The sequence below is a fragment of the Hydra vulgaris genome, chromosome 10, assembly GCF_038396675.1.
Source record: "Hydra vulgaris chromosome 10, alternate assembly HydraT2T_AEP".
Taxonomy (NCBI): Eukaryota; Metazoa; Cnidaria; class Hydrozoa; order Anthoathecata; family Hydridae; genus Hydra; species Hydra vulgaris.
Window position 1 is genome coordinate 2,379,777 of NC_088929.1, and position 16,316 is coordinate 2,396,092.

General features: G+C 27.6%; 1 protein-coding gene across 1 annotated transcript; it reads right to left on the reverse strand.

Moving 5' to 3' along the window:
* Positions 1–4,713: 4,713 nt before the first annotated feature.
* LOC136085743 (TNF receptor-associated factor 5-like) lies at positions 4,714–5,784 on the reverse strand. Its single transcript, XM_065807115.1, has one exon. The coding sequence runs from the start codon at positions 5,782–5,784 to the stop codon at positions 4,714–4,716; it is 1,071 nt and encodes a 356-aa protein (XP_065663187.1).
* Between the last annotated feature and the right edge of the window lie 10,532 nt (positions 5,785–16,316).

The following is a 16,316-nucleotide window of genomic DNA, read 5'->3' on the forward strand; positions in this document are numbered from 1 at the left end:
GATGTGAATAAAGTAGATCGTTATCAGACGTTGTATAAAGCTTTAATAAAACTGGTTCAAGGTAAATCATGATAAAAAACCATTAAAAAACCATTATTTTATAGTCTGATTAATTTCTACATAAAAAGCCACTACCTTTTTGACGCAATTTTTCTAATAAATTAGTTGTGTTGCTAAAACTTTTCGCTGTTACCTTTTGACTGTACTGGTGAATACAATCCGTAGCTTCTTTTATTAAAACATTAATATAACAGTGTAAACTTAATGTATATATACTTTAGCATTGAAAAAAGAAAATTAACCTGAAATAATATCTCATTTCAGCCGAGGTTCGACTTAACAGGAATTCGGTTTAGTCAAATATTCGTTAAGTTGAACCATTTTCCTTGGTTCCTTGGAGGTTCGAGTTAAACGGAATTAACTGTATTTATATTGTTTATTTTGGAATTCAAAGCGTTTGTTGCGGTTTAAATAAATTTCTTTTAATTAATTTTTAAGAAACGTGGCTGTAAAAGTTATTGTTTTTCTTAATGCAAGAAAAATAATAATTTTTACTAAGATTTTGTTTTAATTTTCTTTTAATGTTCAAGCTAGCGGAAAAAGATTAGCCACGGGAACAAATAAAATTATTCAACCCAAGGAGACGTCTTAGTATATACTTTATATAAAACGCGATGAAGCGAGTTTTGAAAGTCTGCCGCCATCTTGGTTAACATTGTTATGTTCTGCGCGGAACTTTAATTTTTAAGAGAAAACTTTGCTGAAAACAAGTCAAAATATAGATATAAATGATTAAATAATTTGCTAGTTGTTTATGAGGTTGTAATGAACTCGTAAGAATTGTTTGATAACTGATTATCGTGTTCAGTTTATTCCAAAATATTGAATTACTGAAAAAGACATTTATATTGTAAACACAATTTTAAAAGATGCCATACTTTACACAGTGTGAACATTTCATGGAATAAAAAAGGTTGTTTGTTTGTTTTTATTAAAATTAAATATAAATATAAATAAAAACAAATGCATTAAACATACATAGATGGTGTTCGATTGACGTCACGATGTAAACATTGTCAATTCGACGCCATCTTTTGGTCAACAAATTAGGTCAATTTAGGTCAAACAAATGCGCATTAGTTTAATGCAAGGCTAATCCTATATACTAGCAGTAAGCAACCCGTAATACGGGTTATTAGTAGTTAAATCATTTATAACAATAAAAACACGTTAATAACTTGGTATATTATCTAAAAAGTTAAATACAAATGTATAAATAATATTTTAAGTTTGACTCCCTATCAGCAATGTCATTGTTTATAGTTAACGACATAAAGACTGCATTAACATCAGTTATGTTCTTTTTAAAATCTGTCTCAACACAGCAGGTACCAGTCAAGTAAAGCCTGCAAATACCTAAAAAGAATATGAAAAAAAAACTAAAATTTTTAATTACAAAAGTATTACTTGCATTTTATTGTTAGTAGAATTAGGATAATAATATTACAGAAAATACAAAAAAATAGCTACAACAACCTAGTTCTACCAACACAAAATACAATAAGAATAGCGTACAACATAAGATATTCGTAAGCACACATTACTGTGTCTCTAGAATAATTAAAAAAGAAAAGATTATAAAAGGATAGACAACACAACGTAATTATACCACAACTTAATAAGATACTTTTTTAACTAAAATACTTTAACTAAAATACTTTGACTAAAAATGTTTTATTTGTTACAATATTTGAACAATCGAGGGACAATTATAGTTATTTGATGATATATGAATGTTAGAAAAGTGTGTCAAGATTTAAGAGACCATTTGTTAAGAGTTAAGAGACCATTTGCTGACACGTCAAGTGTTAATAGTTGAGAGGGGGGCGTCGTCAAGTGAGGGGCCATCGTCAAGTGGAGGTAAAAATAGTGAGGAGGGAATAAAAAAATGTTAGGAATTTTAATAATGCGCGAGTGAGGGGGAATAAGCAAATAAAAAATTTTTGTCACGTGTAAAAAAATTTATGATAAAAAACTGTATGTTGGAATATTGTGTCAAGATTTAAGAACCCTTTTTTTAAGATTTAAGAAACCATTTGTTGACACGGAGGGTGTTCGTCAATTGACGGGAAAGAGGGGGCAAATAAAAAATGGTTCATCAATTGACGGGAAAGAAGGGGGCAAATAAAAAATGGACAAAAATTTTTATTGTAAAAAAAAATGGAGACTGATGCGCGCGCAGATAAAATATAGGTTCAGGTGTAAAAAAAATTTATTCATATAAAAAACTGTTACAATAAAAAAAATGTTACAATACAGATTTTTTTTCTTCTCTAAAATTAGGGTAGTTCTTTTTCACGAAATTTTCAAAAGTCAGGTTTGCGTAAACTTGTTTTCCAATCGTGATGTAGTGATTATATATATCGAGTTCTTCTACAAATGGTTTGTTAAATTTAGTTGATATTTCCAATACGAATAGTGCTTCTTCGCATGACAAACAATTCTTTTCATCACTAGACAATTAGAATTTCCAGACATTGTATTAGTTAGCTAAAAAAAAATAAAAAAAGTTTTATTCATAAAATAAGTTACAATCGAAAAGTGGTGCGTCACATAACCACTCTTTTTCTTTATTGGCGAGTTTATTAGGTACGTCACATAACACTTCTTCCTTATTGAGGACTTTCTTGAGGACTTTCTTGACTTCTTGTTTATAAGCAAGTGTTTTTTCCCAATTTCCAGTTTGAAACATGTTTTAAAATTGAGCCCTCGGAGTGGTCTTTTTAACTTTACGTTTTTTATTTGGATTTCAAAAGGTGGTTCGTTGAGCACCCATTCATTATTATTATTCATTTTTTTATATCTAAAAAAAAAAAATGTTAGTAAAAAGTTGAATAAAATAGGAAAAAAAAGCAATAAAATAAGGAATAAAAAAAACAATTGGTATTAAAAAATATATTTTCTAAATAAAAAAAATACAAAAAGTTATTTTCGAAGTTGGCATCTTGGACAATTTCCACATTTTTTTTGGCAAAAATATCTACGATTGAGCGAATACGAATGTTTTAAACTTTTTTTTTTAAAAATGCTTCAATTTCGACTAGTATTCTAGCATAACTCATTTTTTTTTTACATAGTTCTTTAAAGGTTGGAACTTTTTCATGTTTGAAGCTTAATCTCGTGTGTGGACAAAACCATACTCATTTTTGATATTGTAAATCATATTCTTCGAAACTTTTTCTTTGTATTTTGATTTCCATATTTTTATTAGTTATCTAAAAAAATATTAAAAAAATTGATTTACAATATTAACATGAACAAAACAAGGTTCTGTAATATAAAAATATTGTTGTTTTGCCCAGTTTATTTAATCCATTATTAAATGATATAGTTTTTTCATTAAATATGTCTCTAGTTGTTTATGTGGATTAGCAAAATACGATATTTCGGTAAAAAGTAAATGAAATAATCTGTAAAGGTAACGTCTTTGAAGATGAAAAAATAATAAATCTTTTTTTTCTTTGACAACCCATTCATAAAAGATGTGTCTTCGAAAGCTGTAAAACAATAATCTAATTTCGTCTTTATTTTTCCATTTGCTGTTTAGTTTGGTTTTATCGAATACAGAAAAGATTTTATTTTGTAATTGTTCAAACTCAAAACGAATTCGTTGATGTGCCAAAATCCTTTTACATAAATCTTTCAAGGTGAGTTGAGATTGTTTTTCAAAGGTAAACAAAAGGTTTGTTCGAGTTATCCAATGTACTATCGTCATAATGAAAAAGATAATAAGAAAAATGTCGTTCGCATGGTTCAAACCAAATCAGTGTTTTGTCTTTAAAGTTTTTAATGTGAGAATGATTGTTTTCTTAATAAATGCAACGTTCTTTAGTTTTTTGTCCAATTTTTTGACTTTTTTTCCTCGTTCCATTTGTTTTCTACGTTTATGCAGAAAGTAGTGAAATGAAGTAAATTCTTATTCACGTATGTTGCCAATATTGCCCCAGTTGCTGTCCATTTTTTAAATTAGTAATCTAAAAAAAATTGCAAATGTAAAAAAATACAGTAAAAAAAGTTATGTTTGGGAAAGAAGTCATAGTTTTACTATAGAAGTAAAAAAAACTATAATTTGTTTCCCAAAAAAAGTTTTTAGTAGAAAACAGGTTCTTGAGCACATTCAGGTGCTTCAGGTGCTTCAGGTAAAGGGTTATAAAAATTGAAAAATTTTTGTTGCTTGGCTTCAATGACAGCACTTGAATAAACTGTGTTTGGTGGAGAGTAAACAGGTGGTAGATTTTTAACCATGCTTTCTGCATAAGTAGGTAGACGTGGTATTTTATTTTTATATTTTTTAACAATTTCTATTCCATGAATTGTTTCACACATTTTAAACAAAAATTCTAATTTACTTTCCAAACTTTCATAAATATTGCCAGTTTCGGTTTCGATAACATTATCTTTGATATATTCCATGACATCTGTAGCGTTTTTTAATTTTTCTTTGATTCCATATGGAATTCTTAACATGAATCTAATACTTCTGCATTGTTTGAAGTAAGCTGGTCTGTTAATTGCCTGAAAATTTCAACTGCATTCATTTTTTTATTAGTTAATCTAAAAAAACAAATTTTTTCATTTAAATTATTACATATGATTAATGATTACAAATCATTACATAAAAAAATGACAACTTTTTGTTACAAAAAAAGTATATTAACGAATAGTAATCGTAGTAAATAAATTATTTTTAATAATAAATTGTTTTAGTTCTTCGTGTGAAATAAAATTGGGGAAACCAACAGCTACATTGTATTTTTCAGTAGGTTTATCAAAAGAACTCGCGTTTAAACTTTGAATATAATTTTCGTGGGTGATAGTAAGAGCAAAAAATTTATCATTATTTTTTAGAGTAAAAGTTATTTTTTTGGCAAAGGGCCATTTTAAAACATCATCGAGCTCGCTTCGAATGAGTTGGAAGAAAATGCCTACATTGTTTACATTTGTGCTTCGAGTATATATTTTTATACGATAATAATACCCTTCAGGTGAGTAAACAGCTTGCGAATAATATGCCTCATCTGATAGCAGTCTTAGATTCATTTGATCGAGTATGATGATATGTTTGTCTTTAAAGAGGTGTTGCTTTACTTGTGGTTGTTGAATTAATTTTTTTAATGTTAAGAATTCTGTACTGTTTTCTTCTACGATTTGATTAAGTTTTATTATTTCTTGATTGAGATTTTGTACATCTTCTTGATTTGCTAAAACCATCATGTTGTCATAAAAGAGATTTTTTAATTCTGTCATTTCTTTGTTCATTTCTTCTAGGGTTTGATGAAGTTTGGTATTCTCTTCTTTCAGATTTTTAATTTCTTGCTCTTTTTCTTTTGAGTTGACTATTTGTTTAGTTAGGATTTCTTGATGATTTTTCATTCCACTCATGATGTGGTTAATAGAAAGATTCAAATAATTTAAATTTTTTTTTTCGTCTTGAATAATTTGCTGGAAATATTGATTTTGTTGTTCTTTATAACATTGATAACAGATTACAGAGTGTTCATAGTAATCTTTATTATCTACTTTGGTATTACAAAAAAAGCATATTTTTTGTATGTCTAGAAATTCATAATCGCATTCGTGGTTTAACAAATTTTGCACTTTTTTCTTACCCGTAAAACATTCGTGTGAGAATTGGTCTGTAGAACATTCTATTTGATGATTCATAAGTTGTTCTTTAGTAAATTCTTTGTCACAAAAACAGCACGGATATGTGTTGTCTGCCATTTTTTATTATTTGAAAAAAAAAACATTTATTTTTATAAAAAACACAACAATAAAAAATACACTAGTCTTTTTTTTTTAATATAAAAGAATTAATAAATAAATAAAATGACTAAATAGAACAAATAAAAGAACTAAAATTAAAAAAAATGTTCATTTTGATGTATTTCTTATCTTTTTCAAACAGCTCTCCAAAACCAGGAAACATATCATCAAAATCATCCTTATTATTATTCATTTTTTTAGTTGTCTAAAAAAAAAGAAAATATATTCACCAAAAAATTACAAAACTAATTCGGGGAGATCATCCATTTTATTTATAACTTCAATGATATATTGGTCTAAGTCTATTCCATTTATAACTTCGTGAATTTCTTTTTCTATTTGATCTTGATATTTCTTTTTCTGCTTCTTCATCTATCATTTGCTTTTTTAATTCTTCAATGTAATCCATTTCTTCTATATCTTCTTGTAATAATTGTTCTAAATAAATCTCGTATTCTTCTTCTGTCATTTCTGCTAATTCCATTATTTCTTTCAACTCCTTTTCTTCTTTTTCACTTAGCAATAGGTCGTGATAGCAAATAGACTGTTCTTTGATATATTCACTATAACTAAGAGAAAAAATAATGTATAAAAAAATATAAAAAAATAAAAAAAATACAAGTTGAAATTCTTACCATCCGCACTTTTTGATGTATTGTTTCATTTTTTTTTAATATATTAGTTTGCTAAAAAATAAAAAAAGTTACAAAAAAATTATTGCAATATAAAGTTATGTAACATTGTCATGCTTTCATTTATATTATTTAAAAGTTCTTGATTTTTTTTATTGGCAGTTGACAGGTCCAATAACCAATACCAAAACATATCGTGTAAAGCTTTTACTGCGTCCATTTTTAAATAATGTTTTTGAAACAACAAAGTTAATACTCGATACATTCTGTCCTCAGTTGAATAACAATCATGACGAATCACTTCTATATCATTTCTTTTATACTCTAAATATTCTGCAACTGTTTCCCATTGATTTTTGAAATCTTTTGTGATTTTGAGCCTCATCCGTGTAATATTCATTTTTTTATTTTTTGCTAAAAAAATATAATATTTATTATAAAAATTTATCGTAAATAATTATTTATAAATAATTTACATTGTGATAAACTAAATAAAAGTTTTTCATTGTCAATTTCATTTCCCCACATTGATAAAATAAAGTATAAGTGTTTTATTGCTCTTTTTTTGTTTGTGTTGTGTTGAAAAATGAATAGTGTTAAAATAATTTTTACTTTATCCGAGTTTTTTATATAATTGTCATTTATTTTTTTAATGTGATTTCTTTTAAATTTTAAGTATACTGCCAGTTGTTTCCATTCGCCATTGAGTTGTTTGCTCATATTTATTATTATTTGTTTAATCATTTTTTCTATTATATATAAAATAGGGTTTATAAAAAAATCGTATAAAAAAATTGAATATAAAAAAGAAAATGAAATAAAAAAGACAATTATAAATTTATTTTTCTAAAAACATAGTTACAAAATATATATTTTAATCATTTTCAAGTTCGGGATTTGGACTCTCTAAAAAAAAAGGGGAGAGAGAATGTTAAAAAAATATTTATACTTTTTTATAAATAAAAGTATTAAGTTAAACTTACGAGGGAAGTAGTCCCAGTTAGAGGGACCGACTTCTCTATTTACGGCTAGTAGATAAGGACTATCTAAAAAAAAAAATTTTTTGATTCGCCACTTGATGATATCAGTGCTTTTCTTTTCAATTAAGAGATACGTGAGAGGTTCTTCAAATCCTGCTGAACAAGTAGCAAAAAGAATTCAAGAATATGAAAACACCCATAAATACTATGACATAACAAATGCAAAAAAAACCAGTTTTTAAATTGTCAACAACGTATAGAGATTCGTTTGTACTACCAAAAAATAATCAATTTGTGGAAGTATATGAAGTTAAAAAACATTCATGTATGTGTTATATATTCAGTTTTGCTAATTTACACCCATTCTTTATTGAACCATGCACCTCTGACCTTTTAGTTATTACTTTTGTCAACAATCATAAGCATTCCAAATCGAAAAATGTGAAGTTTACAGAAATTGAGAGAAAGGTTCTAAAGCTTCCCTGTAATGGTGGCTTTATGTTGAAGCCTCTTCTTCATTTAAAAGAGTTTAAGTTATTTTACTAATAATTTTATTATGGTTAACTTAGCATGGCACCAGAAAATCAACCAACGAACAATTAGGAATCGTTTTAGTCTTTAGATAATTTAAATTTGATAATTAAGTATTCAAAAACATTTTTTTAATATTTATCTCACTCTAATATAATTTATATGTTTTATGCTTAAAATGTTATATGTAGTTTATATATAACATTTTTATACATATATTATTTATAAATCTGAAATAGTTTATGATATCTTTTATGCTAAATGTGTTTTTTAATTTAATGAAGATATTTTATAGAATTAGGGCCGGCTCAAGGGTATATAGCGCCTGTGGTCATTTTTCAATTGGCGCCGCCCCCCCTCCTTCCGTAAAAAAAAAATCTATTAATTACTTATTCTATACTAATTGTTCTATTGATAACATTGCCACACCACCCATTTTATCCTGTGTCATTGTTGAGCGAATATACGTTTTAATTAACTTCATCTTAAAAAAGCTTCTCTCTGCTGTTGCAGCAGATATAGATAGAGTTGAAAGTATTCTGAGAGAGACAAATAAGTTTCCCAAAGCTCCATTCAAATTTTTTGAACCAATAAAGTCTAAAATATTTTTTGAAGAGTAGTTTCTCTTATAATAATTTCGCAAATATTTTATCTCTTCAAACTTCTTCATTTCCAGAAACATCTTTCAACTCATCGCAAGATAATAATTTTTTTAAATCCATGCATCTTTTTAGTAATTCATCTTCAGTAATGTCCTTGGCATTTTGGCTGTAAATAAAGTTGAACTGATTATTATGCTGCATAAGCATTTTTAACAGATCCTGAAAAGATCCAATAGCGTAATCTAAAATACTGTTAAAGAAGTTAATCTTAAAATTGTTTTCTTCAGTCATTGATTCCTCTTGACTTTCATAAGCAAACATTCTTTTTTTGGTACGACCACGCTTTTTTGTAAATTCGGGCTCAATATCTAACTCAACAGACAATTTTCTTGCAGTTTCGAACATCTTTTGAAGTTGTTCATCAGTTTTATAATCTTAAAATACTCCAAAGTGTTAAAAATTAATGAAACAGCCTAAGGAGTATTTAAATAGACTTGTTAAAGAGATTGCCTTGTTATCTCAATCTGACTCAGCGCATCATACCAAGTGGTAAGGCAGCAAACAAATTTAAAGTCAATTTTCTGCAGTAGCGCTCTGGACTCAGATTTGTTTTTGGTTGCTGTTACTGAAGATACAGGTAATTCGATATTCCAAAAGCTTTCTAAAGCTTGTATTATCTCTCTCAGTTGATGTCTTAATGGTTTTAATGCATTAATTCTACTTGCCCATCTGGTTTCACAAAGTCCTTTCAAATTTAAACCTTTGACAAATTGACGTAAAACGTTCCATCGCTGAAATGAAGATTAGAAAAATACAAACAAATGTTGCAGAATGCAAAAGAATGTTACTGCGTCTAAACAGCTTCCAACAGCATCATTGACAACTTAATTCAGTGAATGAGATGAGCAAGGAGCATAAAGGCTCGTGAATTAAGATGAAGGATCTTGGCTTGAACTCCGTTTTGTTTGCCTCGCATGTTCGATCCATTATCATACCCTTGTTCTCTTAAATCCTGCATAGAAATTCCACGAGAATCCAAAGTTTCTAAAATTATTGTCATCTGTTCAGTATGGGAAATATGTGGAGTACAGTCAACAATAATTGAGTAGTATTTGCTTGCCTTAAAATCAACTACTACTTTTTCTTTGACTGCTTTAGATAAAATTTGAATAATTTCAATTTGAATATTTTTACCCAAGTAATGACTGAAAATTTCTTTGCTTTTTATTCTCCCGAAATGCTCTTTTATCACAGGATCAAACTTGGCAAGCAGTTCCACTATTTTCAAAAAGCAACAATTATTGTCACCATAAAGTTTATCTGAAGTCCCTCGCAAAGCTACATTTTGGGACCCATGATATTTTATAATGGAAAAAAGTCGCATCAAGACATGCCGCCAGTGTTTTGTAATTTCGTCAATTTGTCTCTGCTAAACTGCATTAATTGTAGATGATCCTTTGAACCTTTTAATAAGATCATACTAGGTAATTTAACAATTCAAATGATCTAGATTTGTCTACTGAGCATTCAATATATTATTTAAGTTTTTCCATTTTGATACGCCTTCACCAGAAACTTCAGTAATCTTTTTAGAAAAGAGCTAGCAATAGAAGCAAAAGGCAGCGTCTTTTGTTTTAGAACAAACTAGCCACTCACGTTTATACTTTTCCTCATTTGGTAGCTTCTGAAAATAATGACTTATATTAAATCTTCGTTTTCTTCCTTCTTGACTAGTAAAAGAAAAGTCATAAACTATTATTTGAATTGGACCAATTTTGACCAGTAGATCTGTCAATAACACAGTATTTTTAGGCCAGCTTCCAACATCCAAGTAATAATCGGAGATTTCTGGTTCAACTGCGCATGTTTTAGACTCAATGACGGCGTCCATTTGGTTGCTTGCTTCAGAATGATTACAATTGAGATCATTTGGCAAGTTGATGAGTCACACTGTAATCAAATTTTTAAATATTACTCAAATTTTTAATGATATTCTAGTCAAATTTAATATATGATGAATTGTTAAATGTTTAATTTTCTTACCTGAATGTTTTGAATACTTTTGGAATTAATAGATGGTACTGACGCAGCTTCTGAGCAAGTTTTTAAATACTTCTCCAAACTTCCCTTATACTTTGACAATGAAACATCTTTTTCTTGTTATCTTTTTAGGTATTAAGCTCCGAATAACTTTTTCTTTCCAAACATGATGGTTGTTTTTATATCCTCTTTTAAAAGATTTTTTTGTTCACTTCAATTTGTACAATGTAACATGCATTGAATTGAGTTAGCTTCATTAGCAAAAGCTTGTTCAATGTGGATTATAGCAGTAGTACTGTAAAAACTGGTTTTGTAGAGTTCCCACAATTAGGGAAAATTTTCTTTGAAAAAAATTGAAATCTTAACCTAAAAACTTTTTTATTTTTAATTTATATTTATTTTTAATTTTTTTTGTTTTTGAATTTTCTCTTTTTTTGGCACTCCCTTTGAAGCGGCGCCTGTGGCCACGTTTGGCCAACAATGGCCAAGCATCACAAGTGATGCTTGGCCACGCTGTTGAATCGGCCCTAAATAGTATATTAGGTTAGCAATTTGACTGAATTTGTAAAGCTATATATTTTTAAACCTTCACATTTAGACAAAGAATTAAAGCGTCTTTTTTCATTATTATTTTCATTTGGTACAAGTTATTGTAAATTTATTTCAATTATATTATATTATATTATGAGTATATTTTCCTCTGCTTTAACTTTTTAATATTTTTTTTAAATGTTGTTTTATTTCGACATCATTTACTTTTATTGTAAATCTTATTACATTTAAGATATTAATCTGTTGAAATTTAATTTATTTAAATAGTAATTAAAGAGTAATAAATATAATAAAAATTTTCATAACGTTCTCCTCTACTAATAGCTTCTCTTGATGTCTTGTTTGGCTGGTGCAGGTGTTAATTATAATAAGTAAACGAATATATATGTATATGTATTAGTAAACGACTAAAAATTTTTAAAACACTTTTAAATGAGTTACAAGTGTATGTTATGTGTTGATACCTACAATAAAAAGAGTATTAACATTTTAGCAAAATATCATGTCACCGGGCTGTTTGGTTGGAAGAAAATTGTGAAAAAGGAGTCTTGCCTTAGATGTCTTGTTCAACTCTATCTTTTATTAACTTATAGATGGTGTGGCCACCATCTATAAGTTATTGAAAGAGGAGTAGAACCTAATGAAAATTGTCGGCTTTTCAAAATATTAAAAATCAAAACTACGACAGGTTCGGTGTTTTTTGATAACAGCTTCAATTTTTTTAGTTTCCATATTTTATGAATTACATTGCAAAATGTTAAATAACTTATGCATTACTTATTAAAATAATTTATTTGTCAATATCTGCTTTGGATAAATTAAGAAGTTTTATCATTTTACAGATTGCTATGAAGATTATTATTTACAGATTGCTATGAGTATTTTAATAATTAAAATTTAACAACAGAAACTGAAGAAGACGTTGAAAATTAGCATACAACAAAAAAGCGCTAACGTGCTTTACAACTTTTTTTGGCTATACAACTTTTTTTGAAGGTTTTATTTTAGTTTTTTTGTTTATATAAGTAATAATAATAAACAATATATAAACTGAAAGTAATAACATATAGGAAATATATAAACTACTAAATAATGTATCAAAAGATATAAACTGCCCAATTATTATTTATTGATAATTTTGAATCAATCTAAATAAATTAAATTTATTTTTTTATATTGCTCAAAATAATTTAATACATTTATAGTAAAATAATTTTTTTCATTTTTCAGGCGAGGAAAAAGTTGATATTAATGTTAATGCAAAAAGTTTGAATATATAAAATGTTAGCTAATTTAATGTTACAATAAACATGATATTAAGTATGTTGTAAAAAAGAACAAAGAAATAATATTTATAATCAGTGCTTAGAAGTCGATACCCACAGCTGGTAATTTTATGAGGAGTGTAGCAAGAGTCAAAGTATTTGAATATCTCTACCCAAGCCCTGGTGATAATATAGCAATAACGATTATAGTAATGATGGTAGTATGTGTATATGGTCTTAAATAAAACAGTTATTTACAATAATTTTGTACACTTACTGTATTTGTATTTTATTTTTAAAATAGTCAAACTTTCTGGATTTCCACAGCCATCTGCTAAATTAAGCAAAATATTGCCATCTAATATTTCACTATACAAAAAGATTATGGGTGTGGTACCACAAGGTAATAAAATTGATCATGTAAGTAGGTTGACTTAATTTATATCTTTTAATAGTAATAGAACTTGTTACGATTATATCTCAAACAATATGCGTATTTTATATGCATCGTAGCTAAACCATCACCACTTCCACAGTCATATGCTCTTTCAAGAAGTCGTTCTTAGATACATTTATTCAAATCAAACATGGCTACTATACCAAAAGACAATAAAAAAAGAATCCATCAAGAAAGATGTCTAAGTAGATATCTTAAATATTGACCTACTTCAGTTTTAGATTGACATGTTTAGTGTCTTTTTCTTTTTAGGATAAACTTTTTTAAATCAAATGTACAAAGGTTTTATAAATTTTCATTGAAAATAACTTTGCATACATAATGTAACTATATAGTTGTGTACATTTCAGCTAATCAATCAGCACTTTCAAAGTCTACTTTTCTGTTCGCTCGGAAATTGAATTCTAAAATACCAATATTCAGACATAGAGCTGCCATAAAAAAAGACAATGTAGTAGGTCGATCAAGTAATACTTAATTTTTTACTTAAGTTACGTGTTTGCATATATATTTAGATTTTGATATATAAATTCTATTTATTAGGTTAATTTATTTTCAACAAGAGTTATAAAAACATTTAAAAAAATGAATTTGCTAAACCAATAGAGCAACTTCCTTATTTATAACTGAGGCCTAGGCAAGGACTATTCTAGGTGGTTTTCCATTTTAAATTCAGTTAAACAACTTGAGTTTTTATACTATTATTACTCTCGACTTCATTATCTCGGACAGTCGAACAGGAAAATAATTTGAGATGTTGTGATGATTTTTGCTGTGTATAAACTTGGGAAATATTAGAGATATTGAGAGTTAACCGTATTATTATTATTATTTGTATATACTGTATTGTTGTATAGTATAGTATATATGGTCTGATTTACATATGTACTGCAAAAAATTAATAAGATTTCTAAATAAGATTCAATTTAAAATGCCTAATTTAATGATATAGTCATTTACATCATAGTGAAACTATCGGTATTGCCACCTTTTTAATTGAATAGAAAGTTTCATTCAAACAAGATACTGAGTGTGCCAACTACTCCTCAAGAAAATGAAATGGATAATAGGAGTAAGTCAAATCTTATTTATTTATTATTATTTATTAACATATTTTCAATTTGGTTGCTTTATTTATGATGAACACTGCAGTATGGAAAGTTTTATTTTTATATAAATAATGTTATATATTTTACAGAGTTTCAGAGAAAGGTTCTCTATCAGTTATCAAATATGGCCAACGAAATTATAGTTTTAAGAATAGCAGTGGAAATGATGGCCATTCCAAATTTAGAGCCTGTTCCTTAAGACTATCTAGATGTTATTGCTGGAGCTTTTGGGACTTTGGATGGCTACAAAAGTTTTGAGGAACATTGTGGAGTTCTTGCTAATCGAACAATTTTAGTAAGTGTATAGCTAATTGTTTTTATTCTCCCTCTCAGAAAAGACTTCCAGAAAAGTTTAAAACATCTATAAAATGTTTGTTTTGGTGTCAGAAAATATGTTTTGGTATTATTGGAGTGGCAGGACTTTTATTTTATTGTTAATTGAAATCCCATGTCTAAAAAAAAGTAGCATTTATAAATAGTTTCTTTGTAACTTTGCCTTCTTTCACAAATTGGAGGCTCATTCATTAGAGATACCTCAAAGAATATATTAAAAAGACTTTACAAATTTTCTCATGTCTCATTTGAGTGTGGGTGGAAAAGGTTCTCTGAAAAAGCTTCCCTATAGAGACACTGCTTTGTTTCAACTTGTCTTTGGTAAAATGATAATTTATTATTATTAGTTTATTAAAATTAAATTAAAAATAATATGGTTGTAATTTAAATCTACTCTGTGTACACTGTACTAATGTAAACAAACTTCTATCTATAAAACTATGGATATAGAAAATTGAATAAATGATTTATATGAATTGATATGAATTATATGATTTGATTGAAATGATTTATATGATTTATCTGAATATAAAATTGAATAATGATTTATATGAATGGAATGAAGATGTTCATTGAGTTTTTTTTATTATTTTTAGATTGTGTTTTGAAACGGGATTGTACGAGTACGGTATCTAAAACATACTCGTGCATTGCTTCCCATCTTAGAATGGCTCCCTTCCGTATTGGCGGAACTGCGAAAGGTTATGACCATTTTACAAATTCTCAAGACGGAGAGACTGGATTAATCAGTTCAAACAAAATGACGCTGATTGTCATGGAGACGATCGTGATGATGATAATGCATGTTATAATAATTAAAATGAGTGTATATGTATTTTAGACTAACTTATATACATAAATATCTGCTTAACGTTTGATTCGTTTATGAGTATTTAAATAACGCGTTGCAACGTTTAACTTTTATTTACGCCGCTTGTCATAAATTAAAGAAACGTAAATTTTTAAAAGTTCAATCCATTTAAACTCACCTGATCGCATATCCTAATAGTATTTTTTCTATTGTGTACATTGTACCGTCGCCTCCAATTTGTTCCCTCAATTTCATAAGAAAGTGCTTCATTTCTAGTGTTTCAAATTTTTCTAAGTTTTCTACTAAACAATCTTTTATTTTCTGTTTTAATTTGTTAATATAAATGTTTTTGTAAATAATGTTACTTTTTGGAATTCATTATCATAAAATTTTAAGTTTCTTTTTTTCTAATTTAACTAAGAAAGGGTCAGGTGGTCTTTCTGGTTTTTTGGTATGTTTTGTTAGATGAATTATTCTTTTATTTTTTTTTTTTTTTTTATTAAAAAGCCAGGCTTAATTACTTTTAATATAGCTTGAATGGTTTGTTTATTGCTTTTTTCATTTATTTATTTGTCCATACTGGTTTGATTGGCAACTTTTCTTATAATAATGTTGTTTTTAATTCTTTTTTTGCTATTAAATTCATAAGTTATTTTAGTCATCATAACCAATTCAATTTCTTTTGGTTTTGTTTTATTTTTCTGAGTTGATGCTGCTTGTGCATATGAGAATATTGCTGTGGGTTTGTTTGTTGTTGTTGTTGAGGCGTTTATTTTTTTTAACTTCGAGAGTTTTGATCCGCTTTAAAAGATCGGAAACAATTAATGATATACTGCCACACCATTTGTACATGTTTATGGTAACCTCAGCAAATGCACTTGGAATTGTGCATAATTAGGGATTGTCCATAAATTACGCAACGATAAATGTCATCAATAAACAAAAAAAAAAAAGATTATAAGTTTTCCCTCGCAGAGCCTCAAGTCATATAAAAAATCAGAACAGCCGATCAAGTTTATATAAAATCGCTGCTTAAAAGAGCTTAAGAACTCCTACTCCTTTTTTTAAAAATAAGCTTTGCGTTGCGTAATTTATAGACAATCCCATATATGTTATATATTAATACAAAATTTTTTTAAAACTTTCAATGTTTCTTGCATTGTTTCTTTTTAGGTAAA